The sequence below is a fragment of the Taudactylus pleione genome, unplaced genomic scaffold, assembly GCF_031769625.1.
Source record: "Taudactylus pleione unplaced genomic scaffold, aTauple2 ptg000306l, whole genome shotgun sequence".
NCBI classification, from domain to species: domain Eukaryota; kingdom Metazoa; phylum Chordata; class Amphibia; order Anura; family Myobatrachidae; genus Taudactylus; species Taudactylus pleione.
Window position 1 is genome coordinate 51,103 of NW_028284707.1, and position 24,677 is coordinate 75,779.

The window sequence follows — 24,677 nt, forward strand, 5'->3', positions numbered from 1 at the left end:
AAAATATGCATGATATGAGCGATAACAATATGCTCTATCGTTATAGTTCATATCGTGCATTTTAATCGTCCCGTGTGTACGCACCATAAGAAAGCGTTTTGTTCCAAGTCTCTATTTAAGTCCTGTGGTCTTAAGTTGTAGATTAATTTTGGTTCATTTTTCTTAAGATCTGTGGTTACATCACCTCCTCTCCAACAAGGGGAGTGGGGTTATTTTTTGGATACCTAATGAAAACGATAGGTGCGATAAAATCGCCGATTTTTGCACTATATTATTGCATGTGCACTCCCAAAAAAACTAGCGAAAATGGGTGGGTGTGAAAATGTCACAAAATAAAGGAAAATGCGTCTGTACACCTAAAAATGGGTAACGTACATCAGAAATCAATATAGAAATGTATTATTCACCGTAATAAAAGTATTTAGGGTACTTAAAGTGCGTCGGTTGACTGTAATTTGCATATTTGAGAAAGAAAATAATTTACAGAAACCGTATTTTTTTTTACTGGAAATTACTGTTGCACATGGGGGTACATTGGGTGAAAGTATATTTTCGTGTCATAAAAGCGCAATTTTAAAAACAGTTAAAAAAAAACAGCTGCTGCAGCCACGTGCAATGTTTAAAACACCTGTCGCATCCAAATAGCCCCCCGAAATACCATACCCATTTGCAATGATTTGTTTTTTTTCCACCTAAAACTTTACCGGTTGTTTTTTGCCAAACTATGCAAATTGTGAAAAACTTTTGGGTAATTTTATCATTTCGGGGGTGGGGGAGGTCGGGGTATCTGGGTTCTGCAAGAAATTCCCACATTTTTAGGCAATAATAGGGATTTTGCAGTTTTTTTCACCTGGTCTGAGATAGTGAAAGCTTTTTTTACACTATCCGATTATCGCGGGTTTGATAATTTACCACAGAATCGCGGGAGCGAAAACGATCTTATCACGTTTGCGATAATTTACTGCAAATTGGCATTTATCTCACCTAATTGAATTTGGCCCATAGTGTGTTCCTATATTTTTTATACTTTATTTATATACTTTATTTGTTTGGCTGGATTTAACCTGCACGACTGAGACTAAAATGGTATCCTCCATTTTGTTTTTTTCTTTACGTTGGTCCTCTATGAGGATGAAGCTTGTGTTTAATTCTTGTTTCAGGTTGTTTGCCTTCCTGCAGATCATTTTAAGCTTTTGAGGAATTGCCAATCTTAGTTCTTCATCTAATGATAAGATATGACAGTGTTGTTCCATTATTTCTTCTATTTGTTTATAGTTTCCGTTGTATTCTGTGATGAAAAGTTGTTTGAAATTCTTTATTATTTTTCTTTGCTTTATACTATATGAATTATTTTCTTTCTATTTGTGGCACCTTATTCATCTGCTCCTGTAAAAAAAGGTTCTTTGTATCTTTTTTGTAAAAATGTCTCTTTCATTTCTTCACTTTGATTGCAAAAAGTCTCCTCTTCTGTGCAGTTCCTTTTTATCCTGGCCTCCTGGAATGTTTTTGTATCAATGCTTGGTGATGGTTGCTACTAGTTAGGAACATATTGTTGCCATTCGCTTCTTTTTTTTTTTTTTCTTTCTTGTGTGGGTTGTGTTTTCTTAATGAAAATCTCCAAATCCAAAAAGATGACCATTTCTGTGGTTGTTGTGAATTCTAAATTTCTACATTCATTTAGATCTTCTTGTGAGCTGTCCCATATAAAGAAGAGATCGTCGATATATCTGTGCCAGCAGATGAGATTATTTTCTGTAGATGTTATTCTCCCAGATATTCTCGTCCTTCCATCTCCCTCACGTAGCTGGGTGCTAATGATTTGCCCATTTGCACCTAGCTACACAAACCTTTTTGTTACGAGATGGGAGGAAGTTACATATGATGTTTTTAAAAGTGTTTTTATCTGTTTGTGCCTAATACTAGCGTTTATTTTTATATTCTGTGCATTTCCTAAAAAGTAACATTTGAAATCTCCTGCAGCATATTTAGAGAAAGTCATACTGAATGTGTCAGATGAATGACTAGTAGTCAGAATGAGCATACAGTGCTGTGTGGATCAAATTACTATTTTTGTGTCTTCCTCTTTGAATTTATTAATTATACATGTGTTGCCTGACCGGAGGTGACTGTCAGTCATTTGCAGACAGTGGTTGAATAGAATAATGTGCATTAGGCCCAATCCCCGAATTGTTGATTAGTCCCATCACTGGGCATAGCTGCTTTAAACGGTATCCAGATGGTAGATAGACATTAACTACAGTAGATAGACAGTCAGTAGATCGACACCAGAAGGTAGACAGTGAATAGGCTGACAGGGATTTAGGTCAACATGGTCAATAAGCTGACAGGGTCAAAAGGTTGACAGGTAAATGGTCGACAGTACCAAAGGCCGACATGCAAATGGTCCACACAGCAAAGGTCAACACATTGCTTTTCATGATGGTTAGGCTTTTGGCGGAGGGTTAGGATTTGGTTAAAATAATAATAAAAAACAGCGGCGACCTTTTCTGTGTCGACTATTTGCATTTCGACCCGTTGACCTAAGTCCATGTCGACAATTTACCTTTTGACCCTGTCGATCATTCACTTTCTACCTTGCTGTCTATCTGTTGATTGTCTATATAGTTACAGTCTATTTCTCAATTCGCACTCACTTTCCACCACAGACCACGTCCGTCCACTTTAAAAATATATTGATAAATGATTATTTATTAGCAAGCGCAGAAAGTTCCCACTCCTAGAGCTGAACACTCACTCACTTACGTACATATATTGTTATTTAGTGCTGCCATTTTACACTTTTGCTCATTATCTTTCTCTTTTGCAATCATGCCGTAATGAAGTGTTTCAAGAGAGACCCTGAGGAGCCGGAAGCGGTCAGATTACAGCCTGAACAAGGTGAACGCTCCAATCCTGACAAACACCACACTGAACGTAATAAGGCTTGTGGGTAAGTAGGCCAGCTCCATATGAATTATCTCCTGCAACCCTTCCCGTTAATTTATGCCACGTGCTTCTGAAATGTTCTCATACAGAAGCGACAGGCAGGTAATGCAAACACAATATGTCACTTTTATAATTGAATTAGAAAATGTAAATTACTGTTCCATTTTGTTATAATTCAGAGCAAGCAGTATAATCATGGGGGCTGCTGTCATTTTATCTGAAGCCCTGTTTGCTGACTGAATTGATTTATCATATTTTGATGGTTTTTTTCCTCACAAAGTAGCATAATTAGATTCCTAGAGCGTACTGTACATCATGCGTTGTTTCACTCTTGGGCCTCAATTTCTTGTCAATACTCATGGGGTCATTCACACTAAAGGACATCTTAATCCGAGCAAATGAAAAGACGTTTTGTGGTTTCTTTAAATATTACAGTATGTTAATGCACCTACAGAAGTGTCCTCATACTGTACACACCGCTCCTCTCTGCGCGCTAGATCCCGGCCGACTCAGCCCGGCCGACTCAGGTCTTATTCACACAAATCAAACAACTGGAAACTACAAAACTACTGAGCTAGACTGCACATACCCATTTTATTTGTGACAGCGTATGAGTCTGAATCTGTATGTAAAGTTCCATTCTGCTTCACGTGCGTCTTTGTATGTGTTTAAAACTAAAGGGGAGACTTAATAGAACTTGGAGAGAGAGAAAATTGTGAGAGACAAAGCACCAACCAATCAGCTCCTAACTGTCACTTTACAGGCTGTGTTTGAAATATGACAGTCAGGTGCTGATTGGTTGGTACTTTATCTCTCTCCAAGCCTTATTCAATCTCCCCCTAATTACTGTGCGGTTAAAGTCGCATCCCGGCGTCTGTAGTAGAGTTTGTGTGGTGTTTTGCTGCGTCTGTAATGCAAACAAGATGCAATGTTTTTTACCATTGCAACTAAATAAATAATTCTAAACACTTAGGGCCTGATTCAGCGTGCACTGATTCCTGGTTATCGGCAATCTGCACATGCACAAAATGGCTCTGCGATCCTGCACGCAGTCCGGCAGAAGACTGTCAGTGATTGGAAGTCTGCTGCCGTTTCTGGGCGGGGAGGGGGCGGCAACGGCCTCCCTTTCCCAAAATGGCGGCGTGTCGCCACCGTTAAAGGGGAGTGTAGACTCTAGGATCTCCTTCGCTGACGGGGATTCCTGGCCTCTTTTGTACATCTGCAGCGGCCGGCTTGCGTGACCCCATGGTCACTCAGGCGGATGATGGTGGCGCAGATGAGACGCAGCTCGGATCGGTAATGCATGAAGGAGGCGTGACGCCTCCTGCTGCGTTACCATATTACAGCTATCGCAGCTGCTACCATGTTAGCAGCTGCGATAGCAATCCGTCCGCAGCTGAATCAGGCCCATAGTGCACTATATGCAAACTAAAATACAAAATTAAGGAAAAAGTAGCCAAAGCAAGGGAAAAATACACAGCGCAGGAATTGCGCCATATGGCGTAAATAGAATAGGTGTATGAGGCCACAGCGCTTAACCAGCTGATTAGTTTTCATTTCTAGTCAACTAATTGACGCTATATTGCTGAGCTGTTTAGCATTTACTACAAGACTCCATTATTATAGTCTAAACGGGGCATAAATATTCCTTCATGACCCCAAAAATAGCCATTGTGTACATTCCCCAATAATATCTTATACTAATTATAGCTAGAGATATCATTCTTGTAAGAAAATCCAATTTAAATTCTTGGGAATTTGCCTCCACCACATTATGTGGAAAGGAGTCTCACAAATGTATCACTCTTACAGTAGAAAATCCTTCCTATACTTCCATTGAAACCTTGTTTCTTCTATTCGCAACTGATGACCCACTGCCCTCTGTACGGTTCTGTGGGCCTGATACGTTAATGAATGCCATCGCACAGCCAGCATAGAGACGCCCACATCTGCTATCTGTAATTTTTTTACAGTCCTGTGTATACAGCGGTAACATCGGCCCCTCACGCAGAATTACAGCAGAATTACAGCTAACCTTGTTGCGCATATGCCGTCGCAGTGGCTAATTTATGCACACCCATGCAACGGCGTTCAAATGGACAGGCACACCTGCATTTCTCTGACCACTCCCCCGTCACTACCACCAAACATCGACCTCCCGTCACTCACTCTGCGATGGCTTTCCTTCTGCGTGAGTGATTGCAGAGCGATCGCAATGCTAACGCACGCACTGCGATGTATACGCTGTACGCACCATCGACCGTCTGCATGCGCTGTTGCAGTTGCGTTCCGTGATGAATCAGGCCCTCTGTTTGAAAAGTTAATTAGGCAAATCTTTGTATTGATCTTAAAGTTAGTTATACATAGAATAAGGACACTTCTAAAACGCCTGTTTTCTACAAAAAAGAACTTTGTTTTTCTTATCACTTTATAATTTAACCCCTCCATCCCCGTCATTGATGAGAGTGTCCATTTTTGAACCCTGAGTTCTTTATGTGCTAGGTAGACACCTGAGCAACTCAACGGCCAACTGACATATATCAGCCTGATTTGGTAAGCTATACACACTTACCAATCGGCTGCTTGACGTGTCTGACCAGGCATCACAAGTGAGCTGTGGGTCGCCCGTACACACAGCCAGACATACCGATATAGCTGGATAATATATTGGCAGCGTTTGAGCTTCAAGGCCGACCTGATATGTCAGTTAACAACTTTGTTCACAGACATATCAGGTGTACACATGCACTAGTGATATACAGTATATCGTTTGGAAGTACGAACGATATATTGACAAGTGTGCACCCAGCTTAACAGTGACGTGCCTAAAATTGTGCACCGTTTTCAAGATGTGCGTTTATCCACCGAGTGATGCATCTGCATGGATTTTTAAAGCTTGTGTCAAACATTTGCATGTTTTGCTTTATATCACTTTTAGAGCAGGAGGTGCTAGGAGGTTGATTTAACGTTTGTCTAAATTGCTGATAGTGAGGGTCTCACCTTAAAGCTGGTGGCTGACAAGAATTTGTTAGGCTGGGTACACACTGCATAATACAGATGTGCCCAGCTAGTTTGTTGCTCATAGCGCGCCATTCTGGCCTCCTGTGTCATGCCATGGAACATTACATGATGGCTGTACTGTGGCGTACCGTGGTATTCTACAACGAAAGAAAAGCCATAGCATGTAATACACTGCTTAACCTCTGGGTGGCGAGTGCTCCACTGATAAAATTTGTACTGCGATGGGATGTTGAGAGAAATGCTTTGAGTTCAGTAGAGTTCTTAAAAGTTTTAAAAGTATTGAACCTGACATGATCTCTCTTTATGAAAAACATGCCCTCTGTTATGTGTACAATACAATGTCTACTGTATAGCAGAAATGCCAAGAGGTGGGATGTCCAGAGAAATGTTTTGAGCCTAAGGTCACAGGAGTGCTGTGTAACTCGGTAGCGCCGAGCGTCTTGTATGCGTCTTTTTACCCTAAATGCGTCTTATTAGCACAAACAGCTTCTGCTGATTAAAATGATATGCAGCATGCCTATGTTCTGTGAGCGAGTGCGGGTGTATCTGCAAGCAAATCACTATGTTACAGTGGCTGTTAGTGTAACATAGCGTTTCGTATGCAGATACACCCGCACTGGCTCACAGAACATAGGCAAGCTGCATATCATTTTAATCAGCAGGAGCTGCTTGTGCTATCAGTTAGATTCACTGTATGATTTAGACGTATTTGGAGATAAAAAGTCGCATAAAAGACGCTCGCACTACCGGGTCACGCCATGGAATGGTGCGACTAGAAGGCCTGTTTAACGTGCAAGGAGGCTGGATGTATGAGGACCCATCTGTATATGTATTTGTATAAATAACAGAATTCACACACGACCAAGTGATTTATTTTTAATCTAGTAGTGAAGATTTAAAAACGAAGAAATAAAAAAAAAACTCCCCTTCCATGATTCGAACCACAGACCCCCAAAGTGCAAGGTGCAGACCTTAACCACTAGCCCACACTCACTAGCCATGATGAGACCTGCAAAAAAACGTTTTAACCGCACTCTATTATGGTCAAATCAGCAGCACCGTGTGAAAATTATATAAATATTTAATACAGGTATAAGTAAACATAAGAAAAAATACACATTTAGTACAATTTGAAAACTAATGACGAATAAAATAATATATTGATATTAGTCACATCCGATTTTGTAATATCAGCTGGTTGTTAAACATTTATAAGCATGAGGATCCACAATATTTTAACCAATTAGCCGCGTCCGGCTAAATGGGTTGTTTTTATAAGGTAATTCACCAAATGCTATTATGTAGTAGCGATTCTCAATATGAGATTATTGATTGCCAGTATCCACCTTGTTTGCAATGCTTGTAAAAAGATAGTGAGCAGAAATAAATGTCTCGTTCAGTATTGCTTATTTTATGCTATTAATTTGTCTGTGTGTGCACAACACATTTATTATAGCTTTGTCCTCTTACGGGGATATATTATCACTCACCCCTGCCTGGGATACCAAGCTGGAGGAGGTATTCTTTTAAGTACTCAAAATTTCTACGGAGAAATAAATCAGGTGTTGACTATGAAATAATCATGTCCAGCATAAAACAGGAACCAGCATTACCTGCTGAACACACCCCTCTGAAGAAACAAGCCGCACTGGCTCACAGAACATTGGCATGCTGCATATCATTTTAATCAGCAGAAGCTGATTAAAAGACAGCATCATAGTACACGTCAACCTGGCTTGTTTTTACACTGAAGTGATCGCAGTGCATGCGGAAGCGTATGGTCAACCTCAAGCGCTGCGATAGCATCCGATGTTACCCGATGTACCGATGGTTGCATACACTCCTTGGACATGACGTGCACAAGTAGGCTAAAAGATGCTTGCGCTACCGAGTCCTGCCATGGCATGGCGCGACTAGAAGGCCTGTTTAATGTGCAAGGAGGCTGGATGTATGAGAACCCATCTGTATATGTGTTTGTATAAATAACAGAATTCACACAATACCAAATGATTTATTTTTAATCCAGTAGTGAAGATTTAAAACCTAAAGAAAAAAAAAAATAACCTCCCCTTCCATGATTCGAACCCAGGAAACCCAAGGTGCAAGGTGCAGACTTTATCCACTAGCCCACACACACTACCCATGTTGAGACCTGCACTTGTAGTGTATGATATGAAGTGTACGAATTAAACCAGGCAATGTGTAAAATGCCATTAGCAGGCAGTGTTATAGTCGTTGATGCTGTAACGTAGCGTTTTGCGTGCAGATACACCCGCACTGGCTCACAGAACATAGGCATGCTGCATATCATTTTAATCAGCATTAGCTGCTTGTGCTATTAATTTGCATCACTGTGTGATTCAGACGCATTTGAAGGTAAAAAGCCGCATAAAAGATGCACGCTCTACCGAGTCATGCCTTATTAGTACAGTACATGTAAACACATTCATCATGTGAAAGCTGTGCGTGCCTGTGACCCCATGAGACAAAAATATATGGGTCTGAGCCCATGAGACAAATATATATATATATATTATTTTTTTTAACAGTACAGGACTCACACACATACTGTTATTTAATACTTTATTACACATTCTTCTACAGCACTGATTCCATGACCAAAATGCTATACTATAGTGTACCCAATCACAGCTTCTGTCAGTCAATCATCGGGCGGGCGGTGATACAGAAAATGCATTGGAAATCTGACGCATACGCTGTGTAGTTTAGGAAAAGTGACACCTGGTGGACAAAAGTTGTATTACACGATATGACTTTTTTCCAGTGCTACGCTACGTTCCGTTACGAAACATTCTGTGCGGCGCGACTCAAGGCTACTGTGTGACACGAGATGCATGGCGCGCTACATGGCTGTATGGAGCAACAAACTAGCTGGGCACATCTGTATATTGTTCAGTGCTCCTGGCCGTGTGTACACAAGATATCTGGTAACAATGTAGTTTACAGATATATCACAGCACAGCAGATGTAATGTATCTGACAGATTTATTAGGCACATCTGCTTGGGTTTATGGGCGACCGACCCGTTGTGCTGGCCAAAGGAACCAGAGACAATGACGTCACAGCTGGGCAGGCCAATTTAAATGCCCACCCACCGTCCAGTGATGACTGGCCAGACCCAGCGAGTGGCCGATTGATAAAGTTGTATGCTCACCAAATCGGTTTCTCGGTCAGCAGGACGGTCGCCTGACTGCTGTGTGTGTGCACCCCGCATTACATCCAATTTCAGCATCTAGGCATCTATTGTTGGTGAATGAGTCTCTTCAGAAAACAAATGTTCAGCACAATATATATTTTCTCAAAGAATATTTGAATTCAAAATCTATTACAGGCGTCACTGTTTCCTTTATGAGGCTCCTTCTGTTGAAAAATGTCAGGATTGTTAGAGATGCAATTTTTTCCAAATGTTCTTAAGAGTAGTCTACCATTAATGCCATGACGTCACGCTCCTGTTGTTGCGGGGAATCAGGTCAGGATGCTTCTTATAATAGGATGCACTTTGCGACAGCCATTTTGTCTTTTAAAGTGTTTTTTTCTAAGTGCAATTCAAGCAATGTAATAAAATGCTTCACACATGAAATTGCCTCATGTAATGCGTGTCCCCATGTTGTCTCTCATGGTTCATTTAAGTCATAAATTAAGTTAAACGGAGAAGTCATGAAGTGGCATCAGGATGGACATTCATGTGGTTACTGTCTCCTCCAGAACTAATAATATAAAAAAAAAATCTATATATTGATTTTGTGGCTACTTTTAGAACATGTCCTCAAAACACCCTTAAAATTGCACTTGGTCACAGGTGAGCCTCATTGGGGCTCTGGCAGATCAATTTACATAAACCATATTATGAGTGCCAGGCACCCATTATCCCCCCCTCTTATCTTTCTCTCAGCACAGGTTATCATTGATTATCGGAAGCTATAAATCAGTGATATAATAAGCACTATGTGTAATGGACTGTGGGCCTGATCCATCACGGATCGCAGCTGCAATATCGCACGCAATGAATCTGCGATAATATGCTAATGTCTGCCACCGCTCATCCAGCATAGACACGCCCACTACTGCCTTCTCACATCCGTAATACCTCGCAGTCCTGTGTATACATCGATAACATCGGAGAACATCGGCCCCTCACGCACAATTGCAGCAGCTCTAACCTGTCTCAGAAATTACAGGTCTCGTCCTACGCAGTGAGTACTCAGGCTGTGGAGGCAATCGCAGTGGCTAATTTATGCACGCCCATGCAGCAGCGTTCAAACGGACAGACACGCCTGCATTCTGCAACCACTCCCCCGTCACCACCCCCAAACACTCATGGCCTGTCACTCACTTTGCAGTGGATTCCACAGTGCGTCCGTATACGCGTGCTCAGTGCGCAACAATCGGCCGTTCCGCCTACGCAGTTACAATTGCGATCCATGCTGAATCAGGCCCTGTGATTACAGCCAAACTTTAGCGCAGATTAACTTTTAGCCCTTTATCCTTCCCCCAAAAAAGTTGCGCTTACAATTCCTAGGTTGCTATGGGTTTTTAAAGCTCACCTGATCATTATTACTAATGTATGCTGTTACTTATGTGCCTTTTTATTCATATACAGGTTGAGTCTCCCATATCCAAAATACTTGGGACCAGGGGTATTTTGGATAACGGAATATTCCGTATTTTGGAATAATTACATACCATAATGAAATATCTTGGGAATAGGACCCCAATATACACACAGAATACATTTATGTGTTATATACACCTTATACACACAGCCTGCAGGTCATTTTATACAATATTTTCAATAATTTTGTGGCTCAAGCAAAGTTTGTGTACAGAAATGAAATTCATTTATGTTTCATATACACCTTATACAGGCAGCCTGCAGGTAATTTTATACAATATTTTTAATAATTTGTGCCTTAGACAAAGTTCGTGTAAATTGAACTATTAAAAAGCAAAGGTTTCATTATCTCAGTCATGTTAAAATTATTCCGTATTTCGGAATATTTGGATATGGGAGACTCAACCTGTACTACTATCCTCCACCCGGGTACATTTTATTTAATACCCACTCACATTGGCTGATGAGAAATTGTGCGACCTGCCAAATCCTAACCAAAATCATTTACATACCTAAAGTTACATTGGCAACAATAGTGTTGTGGTTATACTGTGCTGTATGTCTGACGTGTGCAGTATGTTCTCGATTGTTAAAGAAAATAATATTTAAATGACAAACTGTAAAATGTAACAACCTCTGATTTTGAAAAACTGTAGAGTTTCAGCCGACTTTCTAGTTGCCGTATGTGATAGAATGGGACGAGAGGCACCAGGAATATATCTGTAGTTAATAATTTTCCATTTCTAACCATTTTACTTTTAAGACATTTTTATTACACATCCCCAACTTTGGGATAGAAGAGAAAAATAAGACTTCCGTATCATTTGGTCTTTTTTATGTGCATTATTTTTGGCCAGACATTTAAAATGAACTGTGTTTCTTTTTAATGGTTTATTTTAGCTAAAATATGACGTTCCCAGACTAACAATGTTGCCTGTAGCACAGCCTGTGCAGAGTACATTGTTTACTAGCACATAAAAAGCTACTGTAGAAGCCTCTTATGTGACCTCTTGTTTGCATTCAGTATCTCAGTAATGCTGTTTCTCTTGCACAGGAGATTATAGTTGCTTAAATGTCCCTCTCCTCTGCCTTGAAGTGCATAGATAATATTGGCCTGTGCAGGGTGACAGTCCGCCTCTTGTATAGTTGACACAGTTCTTAATATTGTGATTTTTCATTCTGTAAAGGAAAATACCTGCAGATGATGACCATACTGAAACCTATCGCCTTTGATGTCATTCACTGCATGTCGCAGCTCTTTGATTACTACCTGTACGCCGTGTACACATTCTTCGGGAGAAATGAGGGGGTGAGTAGTCGGGCTTGCATGATCATTTCTTCAGATGACTTTTATATCTCTAACCACTTAGCAGGCAAGTTTTTCCGCTAAGAAAAAAAAAACACCGCGGTCACAAATTGTAATTGTTTTTAAATTCATTTAAATGTAGTATTGAACGTATTTTTAAAAAACGAATTTCAAATATGAAAAAAAAAAAAAGCTGTGGGGTGTCACTCACCCCATCCTCCACCCCCAGTGTCCACAGACCCCCATGTAACATTACCCACCACCACTCTACTGTAGGCAGCAATAGATCCCAAAGCGGCCTTACACCCCCTTGTGATAGATCCTCAGAGGCACAGTCCCCACTCACCTGTGTCCCTAGGTCCCCACTGTGGCACGGGAAAGCTAATGGAATCCGTGCAGAACAGGTTTTCTCATTAACAGCCGGGGGATGCACAGTCGCATGGGATGAGACCGTGTCAGCAAATAGCCCATATAACTGGCTAAAGAACCAGTACACCTTGTAAATGGATCCTGCAGCAGTCTTGAAAGGTTGACAACTGCCCCCTCTCATGGCCTACGCCTCATTTATAAAGACTTCTGTACATTTATTGTGTTTCTTATGCACATATTTAAACTACGCTTTCATACTTGCTGCTACCCCTCTTCTATTAGGGCGCTACCACTAAAGCACCCCATGGCATCGCCTTTAGCAACAATATGTCTGGCCAGCGCCTAAAATACTACTGCAGTAGAGTGCAGGTTTTGTAGGTACAGTTAATGCTTTGGGCTTGTTCAGGCTTTATTCTATTTCATATATAAAGTATTTGCTGCCCATAGACAGTTGCTGCCGTCCTAGGCCACCCAGCACCTGTGTAACAGCCAGTAGCTGTGATCATAAATATCAATGACAATCGCTATGAACGGAGGGAGGGAGGGGGAGGTCTCAAAACCGTCGCTGACGAATCAAACACCTTTTATATAATATTGGATTGCTGATTGGTTGCTGCGTCTCAGTGAGAATGATGCACCTATATGCAATGTCAGTAATTAAACACTAATGTAGAATATTATTTATAACAGATTAGAGAAAGCGTTGTAGGACATCTAGGAAATTCTGTATGTATTACGCACATGTAAATGAATGGTTTGGACCACTAAGCAAACTGTGCAGTTAGTAACAGTGTTTGTTGCACTTTGCGCAAAACACTTAAAACAAAAAAATTATATGTCCCCCCAATTAATTAGACCACCCAGTGCTGTCAGCGCATAGCCTGACAGGCCACCGTCGTACTTTTGTCAGTGCTGTTGTCTATTCTACAACTACTGAACAAGATCATTATCTCATTGTCATACAGTACGAATCCACCGGGCTTGGTCTGAGTAGCAGTAGACTCAGGACAACATTGAACAGAATTCAGGAAAGCCTCATCGACCTGGTAAGTGCACAATCACTGTCACAGGATTTTCATACGTTCGTTAAGACACAAATTACTGTAGACGAAAAGTGAGAGTTTACTGTCACTTCTGTGATTAATGTGAACATTTCCCTGGTTGTGTCTGTGCCACTATGACCAAAGCTGGTACCCTCTCTGCTTGGCGCACTGTACTGCTGAATAGCTAAACATTTATGTTGTCTAACACTGTTGACGTTTGAGAATATTCATTTCATGACCGTGACTGGTTATGGCTTTGACTACAATTATTATTAATTATATCAAGGGGTTTTAGATATTGTAAGACCCCACCCCACCCCATAGCAGGCTCTCTGCCATTTCAGTGTAATATTTTAGTGGGAGTTCATCTTGTGAGATGCCCACTGTTGACTGAGAAGAACTTCTGAATGGCATTGTTCTATAAAGAGAAATAGGTGTACTGAGGACATCAACTCTTGGTGGGACAATGAGGAGCCTCATTCACTGTATTCTCCCCGTTCTAGCAGGTTGAATCTCCTTAGCAGCTTTTATCTGGTAACTTCAGGTTCTAAGTGAGGAGGGACCTGCACCCAGCAGCTAAAGGCATGATGGCTAAAAGGTCAGGTTGTCTCCAGAAGGACAATTGCATTTCACTTACAACGTGGAGCTGAAATCTAAAACTTTGACTTTTTTCAAACCCCCAAACTCATCTCCGCCATAATGCAGATGTTTCTGTAAACACCAATTAAAACATTTTTCCTGCAATTAAAACCTTTGTGACTGTGATTCGTAAGCAGATAACATTTCACAGTTTTACAATGTGTGGGTTCAACTCCGAATATGTTTTAACTGCTTCTTTTAAAAAGTTATATTTGGTTAAAGATTTTTTTTTTTTTTGAAGTTTAACAACAGTTGTGGGGTACAGGGGGTCGCAGAATAAAACAAAAAGGGAGGGAAGGGAACAATGCACATGATCAAACGCACATCATTGTAACATAAGCATTTCCAAAATAAATGCTTTGTTATACCAAGAAAACAGATATCAAACATAACATGGGGGTTACAAACTAGGTAGAGAAAAGAAAAGTAAAGGAGGTTAGTTGGGGAACAAAGGGAGGGGCAGAGGGGATTGGACCCTCAATACTAGATGACATGGGAACATAGAGATAAAATCTACACTGCACTAGTAAAGCATTAAGGGGCCCATTTATCAATGAGTTTTATCATATGCAACGGGTTTTAAAACTTGTTGCCTAAAAAATGGTGCTCCAGTCAATCAGCTCTTAACTACAGTATCATTTTTCAAACAGATGACAGTTAGGAGCTGATTGGCTGGAGCACCGAGCTTTAAACTCATTGCGGATGATAAAACTCGTTGATAAATGGGGCCCCTAAGTTGTGTAGAAGTCCCATAATGGGAAAGCCAGGACGACCGTATGGTTCTAAATTTTACATACAATATACTTCCAAAATACTTGTGATATATACTGCTGTGGGGCTTTTTGTGGCATTTAGGGTATGGCCAATTAGAGACGCCAAAGTGTACCTGGAACAGGTTGGGACAGATGGGATAAGATGGACAGGCCAAGAGTAACACCAGTGTGATGAGTGCATGGATGTTACAACAAAAACAATCAGTGCCAGTAGGAACTAAGGGCTCATTTCAGACCCGCTCGATAGATGCGTTCGCACGCAGCCAGCGTATGCAAATCCGGCAAACCCCCAGCAAGGCAGACTATCGCACAGCAAGGCATTAGTATGCCCACTATGTCTTGGCGTGCGATCGCGGTGTGTATGCAGACGTCCACCAGCCTGCCTTAAGACGCCCACTTATGCACGTCATCTCCATGATGTGTATACAACCATCGGTAACATTGGAAGCGATTGCAGCACTTGTGGCTGACCATACCCTACCGCAAGCACTGCGAGTGCTTCAGTGTGAATTTTAACCAAGTGACGTGTACTATGATGCTGCCTCTTAATTATGTACGCCTCTGAAACGGCGTTAAAACGCTCAGACACACCTGCGTTTGCACCTCCACTCCCCCGTTTCCATCGACCAACCCCTGTCACCTCCCACAAACCTCCTGTCACTCATTCTAGTGAGCTGTCTATGAGCAGTGCCCGAACGCTTTCCAATCGCATGAACTAGTACGCGCACTGCGATGCCTACACATGCGCAGATTGCAAACAACGGCAGGCTGTGTGCGAACGCATCCTAGCGAGCAGGTCTGAATCTGGCCCTAAATGCCATTGATAGAAAATCTTATAAGCATTTTCTCTTATTCTGACACACATAGAGCTCCTGGCAGTTCTCTCTCTGATTTTGAACCAACTCTGGGGAGCATATGTATCAAAGTTTGATGTGAGATATATATCACCAACCAATCAGCTTCTAACTTACATTTTCCAGGCTGTGTTTAAGAAATGATAGTTTGGAGCTGATTGGTTTATCTCACATCAAGCTTTGATACATATGCCCCTTTGTCTCCAAGGTCTCTCCCATTTCAGCTCATGAGGTTCATTTGCAGCTTGATTATTCTTAATAAAGTTGCAATATAAATTGGATATAAGGCCCTTAGCGCTGGATTTGGTATGGCATAGGTGGTTGGCTGTAGCAGTGTTCTCAAAACTTGTAGGAACCAGTGAAAGGAATTTTTTGGAAGATTGTAGCACTCTTGGATTGCAGTAAATTCTGCAAAGGATCTGAAAGAGGTCTACATCAGGTCCAGATGTGTCCCCATACATCTAGCTTCCTTGCGCATTAAAAAAGCCCTTGTAGTTGCGACATGCCGTGGCGTGATTCGGTAGCACTGAGCGTCTTTTCTTACGACTTTTTACCTTTCAATGAGTCCTATTCGCACAGCGGTGCAAATAGAACGCACAAGTAGCTTCTGCTGATTAAAATGATATGCAGCATGCCTATGTGCTGTGTGCAGCAGCTGTGACACTGTAACGTAGAGTTTCGCATGCAGATACCCCCGCAGTTACACACAGAACATAGGCATGCTGCATATCATTTTAATCAGCAGAAGCTGCTTGTGCCTCCTATTGGGTGTGGCAAGCCAGCCGCATGTCCTGCGGTTCAAATCCCGACAGCGGCTGCCCGGCAAGGGTGAAAATCCCGATCGTCCTAAGGTAAGTATCGCTAACCTAATTCCCGACTCTAACCCTCCCTTAGGGGTGCCTAACCCTAACCTCCCCCCCAAGTGCCTAACCCTATTCCCCCCTCTAAGTGCATAAACCTAAACTCGGGGAGGTGCCTAACGCTAACCCCCTTCCCCTACCCTAACCCTCCCGGGGGGGGGGTGCCTAACCCTAAATCCCCCCCGGGAGCCCAAAACCTGAACCCCTCCCCCCCGCGGCTGCCCGCGCCTGGCTTACCTTCATTCAGTATGCCGGGCGTCGGTCTTCCGGCGTCTGGCTAATGACAGGCGTCGAGTTTTCTACGCCTGTCGTTAGTACCACGCCGGGATTAGAGTGTCTGGAAGCCGGCGGTCGGCATTTAGACCGTCGGCTTCCGGACTACATCCTGTCCTATTTGCATGTGCGAAAATTATGCATTGGAAGATAAAAAGTCACACAAAAAGACGCTCGGCACTACCTTGTCACAGGGCGCTCACGCGTTGTGTAACGCGACAAGTAGCGCATGGAGGATAGATGTATGTGGACACATCTGTATAATTTGTTCCAGAACTGTCTCAGAGCGTAGGATCATTTAGTAAGTGATATGTACTGTATACTGTACATGTGCTGTAATCCCAAATAGTCTGAGAAAACCCAGTGGTCAGTGTTAGCTGCAAAGGTCTGGAACTATTCAAAGTTAGGAGTATGGAGAGTGTATTCCAATGAGTTCAGCTTTCTGTGTCAACTCAATGTTGAGAGTAGTGGTAGACTACTAGGCAGTATTCCTACATATTGGGGAGACCTAGCCATTCTTGCGGGATCGGTATGATTTACCCCGACAGCGGCAACCCGATATGGGTGAAAATCCAGAACGGTGATTAAGGTAAGTAACCCTAACCCTCCCTTAGGAGTACCTAAGCCTAACCCTAATCCCCCCTTTAAGTTCCTAAACCTATAGTTCCCTGATGCCTATAGTGTCTAGTGAGGCACATCACCTGCAAGGTACTTTGCATAAAAAGCCAGGAAACCCTATTGAAGACCTTTTTAGGGTCTAGAGATCGCATCAGAAGATTTTTCCCTTGCATTATTCCATTAAAAATTACATGGAGCATTGGCATCAGGGTTGCAGTGTATTTTTTAGAATAGGAAACCATAACGCCATCTGCGCCAGGGGCAGGCAAATTCTTTTAGACCTCTGTGATTATGGGCCTGATGTATCAGAGCTGGAGTATAAAGAGTTATTGCAATCACAAAATCTATTTACTAATATAATGGTTACCATTAATTATTCTATTGCGGGTATGGCCTTTAACTTTTGCACCAGAAGTGTGTTCTATAATATTGCTGTTGCAGCCATTGAAGAGTTTTGGTAGCCTCGGTCGCTAATTGTTAGTTGGCACTTAAGCAACAGGAACTTGGTAATAGGTTTTGCCCTGTGGGTACCGTAACTTTTATAGTGTAAGGTTATTGTCCTGCTCCTCCAAGTCTGAGACGTGTGTCAAGAATGATTTTTTTTTTCATCTGGAGTTGCCAAACTAATGTGAATGCCTCATATCGTGTCTTTATGGCCATCCCATGGGATTCCGTGAGATATTTAGCCCCAGAAATAAATGGTTGTTAAGTCTCAAACGCTTATGTGATATTTGAGCCAGAGGAATATGGAGAGTCACTGAGCCCGCTGCGTGGTTAAAGCAGAACTCTAGAGAGACTGTGACAGAGGTTAGAGTTCTGGTGGTGAGACCATGTCAATTTGGTAATGAACATTGGGGGAATGTAGTCATTTTAGCATTAGAGCGTAAGGCTCAGCATGAGTTGTGAAGTCTAATTCATTCCAGCCATTTGTGGCTATCCGTAGGAGCCATGTTTGATCTAAAGGTAGAGATCGGACAAATGACAGGCATAAGATGGCACTAATGCTACCACCCCTAGTACAATGAGTCTGGCAGGGCTTTGGTAATCTGAAGAAGATATCGTTCTTGGTGTAGAGTTGCCAGGGGGGCATGATAATGGAAGACTTGAAGATTGTCCTGACCGTGTGACAAATTGCAATGAGGTCTGCTTGACTTTATAGTTGTAGAAACAAAAAGTAAAGTCCCTCCTGCATTTGTTCCTTCATTCGATCAAGAGAAGTGCGAACAGCAGATAACACTAACTGTGGAAATCAGCAGATTTCGCCTACTTTTTATTACAGTGTATCTGCCATGGAGTCCACCAGAGTGAGTTCATGTTGATTTCAGAGGTCAGTTTCTTGGGGAAGAAGGGATCCGATTTTGCCATTGTATAGTAGCAATAGTAAACTTCCCGGATGTCAGCAGGAGTGTATTGGTAAGGTGTCTTCCTTATCAGAGTCTTGAGAGCAGGATAGAGGGGAAACCATCGCTGGGAGGCCTACTGTCTCCAAATGAAGATTGGATCTATCTCATTAACTACGCGCTAGCATAGTTGGGTTGGCAGAGGAGGTATAGCGCACTGGTCTACATGTGCATGCTTTCTGTCTGTCCCTCTCCTGGCAAACTACTGGGAGGAAGGGGCATTTAGTTATCTTCTTTGAACAGTCCGACCTGTACTTAACAAAAGGTGTCACTGATGGGACAGATCCTCTTTTACGTGCATCTGTTTTCCTAATATAAATTGTTATTTATATAGAAATGTTCTTTTATATGCAGTCATCGTTGATGGTGGTTTTCATTTTACATACATGAGTTTGAATTACAAACATCTGTAGATCTTGGGTGGCCTCCAGTAGGAGAAGCTCTTGAAGTTAAAGCACCCTTCAGTAATAATGCTCAGCGCATTAGGTTCTGCGGCTGTGCTCTGCATGTTTATCTACAGCTTTGCAATGAAGTGGTCAGTTTAAATGCCTTTTATTTCCTTATACTGGATTAAATGAATACTGCAGGATTATCTCAGTTAAAGCCCACAAGGTTTGAGAAAGTGTTGCATAATATCTATGACAAATGCTAACATATGCTTTCACTGTAGCATGTATTTAATGTAAGCGGGGTGTATGCAGCTGTAATTTTGCAATGTTGCGTTCAGCCGGAGAGGTTAGTATTTGCTTTGTTACAGCTGAGCACAACTTAGTCCACTTTCTGATTAGGCAGAAGCACATATATGGATTTCATATCACATAGTTTCCACCCTCCAACTGTTCACCGTTTCCCCTTCATACTATATGTAATCCCTCACAGGCAGGGCCCTCCTCCCTCTTGCACTATCCATGCACCTGTGCTGCTGATCTCCAAGTCCGTTCAGTGACTCTGCTACTGTACGCCCACCGTTACCTGGTGCACAGGCTCATCGCATGCTGAACCACCTCCCCCACCTGTGACCACCGCTTGTCAACAGGCAAAATGTCGATACAGTCAAAATGTTGTTAGGGTGAGTCTGGTGTCAACATATTTACCTGTCAGCATTATGGTGTTGATATTTTGAATGTTGACATTGACATTTGACCAGACTTATGTAGAGATGTGGCAAACAAGATACTGGGGGTACTAATGTGTTAGTATAGATGTAGGGGGTGTTACATAGACCGTGTAGGGGGTGATGTTGTTACAATGGTGTTACTGGGGAACATCAGTATTGGCAGAAGATGTAGGGGATATGTTACTACAGAAGTGAGGATGGGGGGGTGCATGCCTCGTTCCCAATGTTACGTCCCCACAACCACTATGTAACACCGCAGCCCCTCCAATGATGTCACTGGAACATATTTTGGAATGTCGGCATACACTGTGCTATCAGACTAAGAACGCTACCTGTGGTGCTGCATCAGAATCTGGCAGATGGGTGAAGTAGAGGAAGAGGGAGCAGGTACCCATGGCATGGGGACGGAACAGGCTGGCGTGGGGACGGAACAGGCGGAAGACTGAGGTGACACACACTGAAGTGCCAAAAGTCATGAGATGGCAGTATATAGAGGTAATAGGTGGCGTCTCCCTGCTGTGACATTATGGAAATGCCCAGACCTGCATCAGTTGTAATCTGACATCTTGCGAGTCACTTTGAACACCGACTAGGCCGCTCATGGCAAGGCGACGTGAAAGATCAGAGTTCGAACGGGGCATGATAGTGGGTGCCTGGCGGATGGGACATTCCATTTCTCAAGTTGTGTAGGCATTCAGCATTCCTTGATCTACCGCGTTACGTATGTGCCGGGAATACCTCACTGAATGCATTACCACCCCCCTGACGAAGTCATCGGCGAAACCGGTTGGACGTGGTCTACACTGATGTGAGACGTTGAAGTCATCTGCTATCTCCAGAAGCAGCGCTGATCCGGAGGCTCCTGTAGAGATGGCGACTAAGAGATTTGCCAGCTGAGAAGAGATGATTACTGGGCCATGTACAAAGTTCTTAACCTTGATGTATGTTATTACAAGTACAAGTAATTGTTATTACAAGTAAAATTATACTTTTTATACTATTCTCACAAGTGCGCTATTCCTACTGTCTGCATCTTCTAGGGAATCTGGGATCCTCCTGGTAAGAGGAAATTTAAGGATTAAGCAGCAAATACATCTTGAAAGTTTATCTGGAGATCTATAGGATTATCTGCGTTGAAGTGCATTGCTTTGTATGTGAGATAGATAGATAGATAGATAGATAGATAGATAGATAGATAGATAGATAGCCCGGTATGACCAGAACACCAGACGACCAGCACACCAATTTTATGCAATAAAAAGGATTTTATATCATCAATAAGACTGCGTCTGCTGATTATTATTTGGGCTGTGTAGACTCTAAGTGCTGTCCATCTGCTTACATTGTGTATGTGTGTGTGTATATATATATATTGTAACACGACCGGATTAGGGGTCCCTCTCCTGGTGTAGATGGGAATCCCTCTTCACACACACAGCAGCCGGAGAAATAGTACACCAGCCTGGGGTCTCGTACTAGCTGGTCGGCACCAGTCTTTGTTGCGCAACGTAAAAGGAAAACAAAACATAAAAGTAAACGCTAGCCCGTCTGGGCGCTAACTAGACAAGAGGTTCCCTCTTTAAAGAAATAGTGGGGCCTACTGCCTCCACCATCAACACAAGCGTGTGCACAAGACTTACAGGTAGTTTCACCAAGTCTCTCTGAGCCAGCCAGCGTGCTAGCTCTCCCAGGTATGAGACACTGCATCAAAACTCTACACAGCTCTTATGAGCCACTTCCAGGTGCAACCCTTAATTAGCCTGCTCACAGGCTGGAAGGCCTAACACCTGAAACGGCCCTGTGGATGGAGCCCTCCCTTCTCTCTCACACCCACACCCCCAGGACCCATTATCCGGCTTTTACCAAAAGCCGACACTCAAATCTGCTTGGTAAAACAAGACTTTTCCTGGGGGTTTAAAACACATATTACAGGAATCTGGACACAAATACACGCCATCCCTAACTTCTCCAGTGCTTCTATCACAATATATAATTTATTTAATTAATGTATTTATGTAATCTATTTTTTATACATGATCTCCTTTAAGAAATTCTGCAGCAGGCTGGCTAATATCTATTGTCTGCTGATATGTGTATTGTTATTCTATTTGGTAATATTGCAGATCAGAGTACTTGTGCCTTGTATTGGTCCTCGAGAAAGCGAGTTAGTTACAGGTCACAGTCGATAAACACAATCATTTTTCACAGATGAAGTGTACTTAGGCAAGAAGCTGATGAAATACTTACAGCTCTGTGCCTCGTCTGCTCGGTAAAGAAGTGCCTCTCCTACGAATCTCCCACCTCTCGCTGCAATCAATTTAAACTCAGTGATTACAATTTGTATTTCTGTGTTTAGGAAAAACATGTGCTGAATATAAAACTACCCTTCATGGGAAATTTGCCATAGGCTATATAAATGGTTCCTCTGCGATGTGACATTTTTAAGCTTTTTATTTTCCTCCTTGGTTTTTAGTCTATTACTCAGAACTTAATACAATACCTACTTCTCCCCAGACCGGACAATTGTGTTGTACCCGCTAGTCTCTCTATAGTCACAGCAGACACCTCATCACTTTCTTCTTGGACCCTCTCCTCTGTTTTAATTGCTGCCCTGACTTGTCTTCAAGTGTCATGTGGAACACAGACTGCTTCTTGTCCTCCTGACATATGAACTTTACAGTGTAGCCTGTCTAGTATTATCCGCTTCAGTCATGTCATTTAGATCAGTGTAATCTTTAGGCTATCACCTCTACACCTGACTCATTCCTAAATCGTTCTCTATGGTCATACCTCATCTCTGGAATTCCTAGTACTGCTACTGTACTAATCTAATAAATCATTTCAAAACCCTTCTCACCCACTCCTTTGTTTTTCAATCCATATACTCTGACGCTAGAAAATAAACTTCTGCATAAAAAGATTAGTTCCCGAGGTTGATTTGAGATTTTGTCATCTCCGTTCCTACCCTGCAATTGATCATATTTTCTGCCTTGCATGCAGTATTTTGTTTTTGCAAAGTGTTACTTGAAGATTGTATCCTCCTTTTTGAAATGCAGCTGTCTCTGGAATATAACTGATCCCTGTAATTACTTGTACTGTAAACTTTGGCTGGAGAGCCAGAGGGCATTAGACAACTGGCACACTGAAAGATGTATAAACCCTTCTAAAGCGAATAAGAGGACAAATTGTCCATAGCAGCCAATCAGATTTTGCAAAATGATAGATACAGATGTACCACACACATCTAGCCTCTGTGCATGTTAAACAGCTCTTCTAGTCGCGCCATGCCATGCGCCATCGGTAACGCTGAGTCTTTTTGTGCGACTTTTTCCCCTAAAATGTGTCTTATGTGCACAGCAATGCGAATAAGGACGCACAAGATTAAAATGATATGTGGCATGCCTATTTGCTGTGTGTGACTGCGGGTGTATCGGCATGTGAAATGCTATGTTACAGGGTCAGCGGCTGTGACAGTGTAACGTAGCATTTCGCATGCACCCGCAGTCGCACACAGACCATATTCATGCGCATTTCATTTTAATCAGCAGAAGCTGCTCGTGCCTCCTATTCACATTGCTGTGTGAATAAGAGGCATTTGTAGGGAAAGAGTTGCATGAAAAGACGCTCGTGCTACTGAGTCACACGGCACTCGCACGTCATGCGAAACGCGATTTGTAGCGCATGAAGGATAGATGTATGTGGACACATCTGTAGAAGCTGGTTGGTTCCTGAGGGAACTTCTCCTCCTTAAAGGTTTCTTTTCATTCCAGTCCGTGGGTCAGATCTTGGTCTTCCACCATTCTCCTACATCTCTTCATCAGAAGTCTCCCAGAGGTGGCATTCTTCCCCAATCCACTCAACCGGCAAAGGTTTCATTGTTAATAGATGACTGTCCACTCCCTGTGTAGTTTATCTAATGGAGTATTGGGACCATTCTTGATATAGTGTCCCACACAATAGATGCTACATTCTGCCCAATGATTCAAAAAATGACTTTGATTTTGTTGCAGGTTACAGAGATTATTTTCAGTCGTAATTGTCCTGGTTTGTTTTTAGGAAGTGTCCAGTGAAAATGTGGGATCCCTGGCATCATCCGAAGAAAGGAAAGAGAAAGTACCAAGCCCGCACCTCAGCCACCTCGTAGTGCTGACGGCAAGTGGTACATTGTACGGGCTCTCCGAGAGGGTAGTAGCCACTGAATCCTTGTGAGTATGTTATTGCTCGTCCTCCTGCGAGTGTTGTCCAGTCTAGGGGGAGATGTATCAAGCTTTGGAGAGGTAAGGTGGAGAAATTGCGCAACCAATCAGCTTCTGTCATTTAACACAGTCTGTGGAATGAAAGAATAATTAAAATTTATTTTTACATAACATTAAATTTAAATGCGCTCTTTGTTATGTAAAAATAGCTTTTAAGTATTGTTTTAAGCTGGGGTATAGCCGATATACTCTGTAGGAGCAGCTTTATATAGAGAGTAACTAATTGACACAACTAGATTTATAAGCACCTGATTCTTATCTTCTGTGATTGTGAAGTGAAAGAAGCTGATTGGTTGTTTTGGGCAACTTTTCCACATTATCTCTCTCCGAGGCTTCATACTGTACATCTCCCCTTAGGTTACAATGCTGCTTGTTGTACTAATACACATTTATCTAGGCATACAGATGTGTCTACTGTACCTACACCAATCCTCAAATCCAACCAGATAGCCTGTTTGGCCTGCCACAGACTCTGCAACAGTTTCCACGCCATGCAGCATTTTTTTTAAAATATATCTTAGGGCCGTATTCAATTAGGTGCGATAAGTGCTGAAATCTCGGTAAATTAT

The 24,677-nt window shown here is 42.3% G+C and overlaps 1 protein-coding gene across 1 annotated transcript in view; it reads left to right on the plus strand.

Annotated features, from left to right (window-relative positions):
• The window catches only part of LOC148511429 (syndetin-like), a 72,137-nt gene that overhangs the window by 18,457 nt on the left and 29,003 nt on the right, over nucleotides 1-24,677 (plus strand). The window contains exons 4-7 of the mRNA XM_088442185.1: nucleotides 2,844-2,950; nucleotides 11,788-11,909; nucleotides 13,241-13,321; nucleotides 23,909-24,057. Coding sequence (XP_088298311.1) covers nucleotides 2,844-2,950; nucleotides 11,788-11,909; nucleotides 13,241-13,321; nucleotides 23,909-24,057 — 459 coding nt within the window. The remainder of the gene's footprint in view (nucleotides 1-2,843; nucleotides 2,951-11,787; nucleotides 11,910-13,240; nucleotides 13,322-23,908; nucleotides 24,058-24,677) is intronic.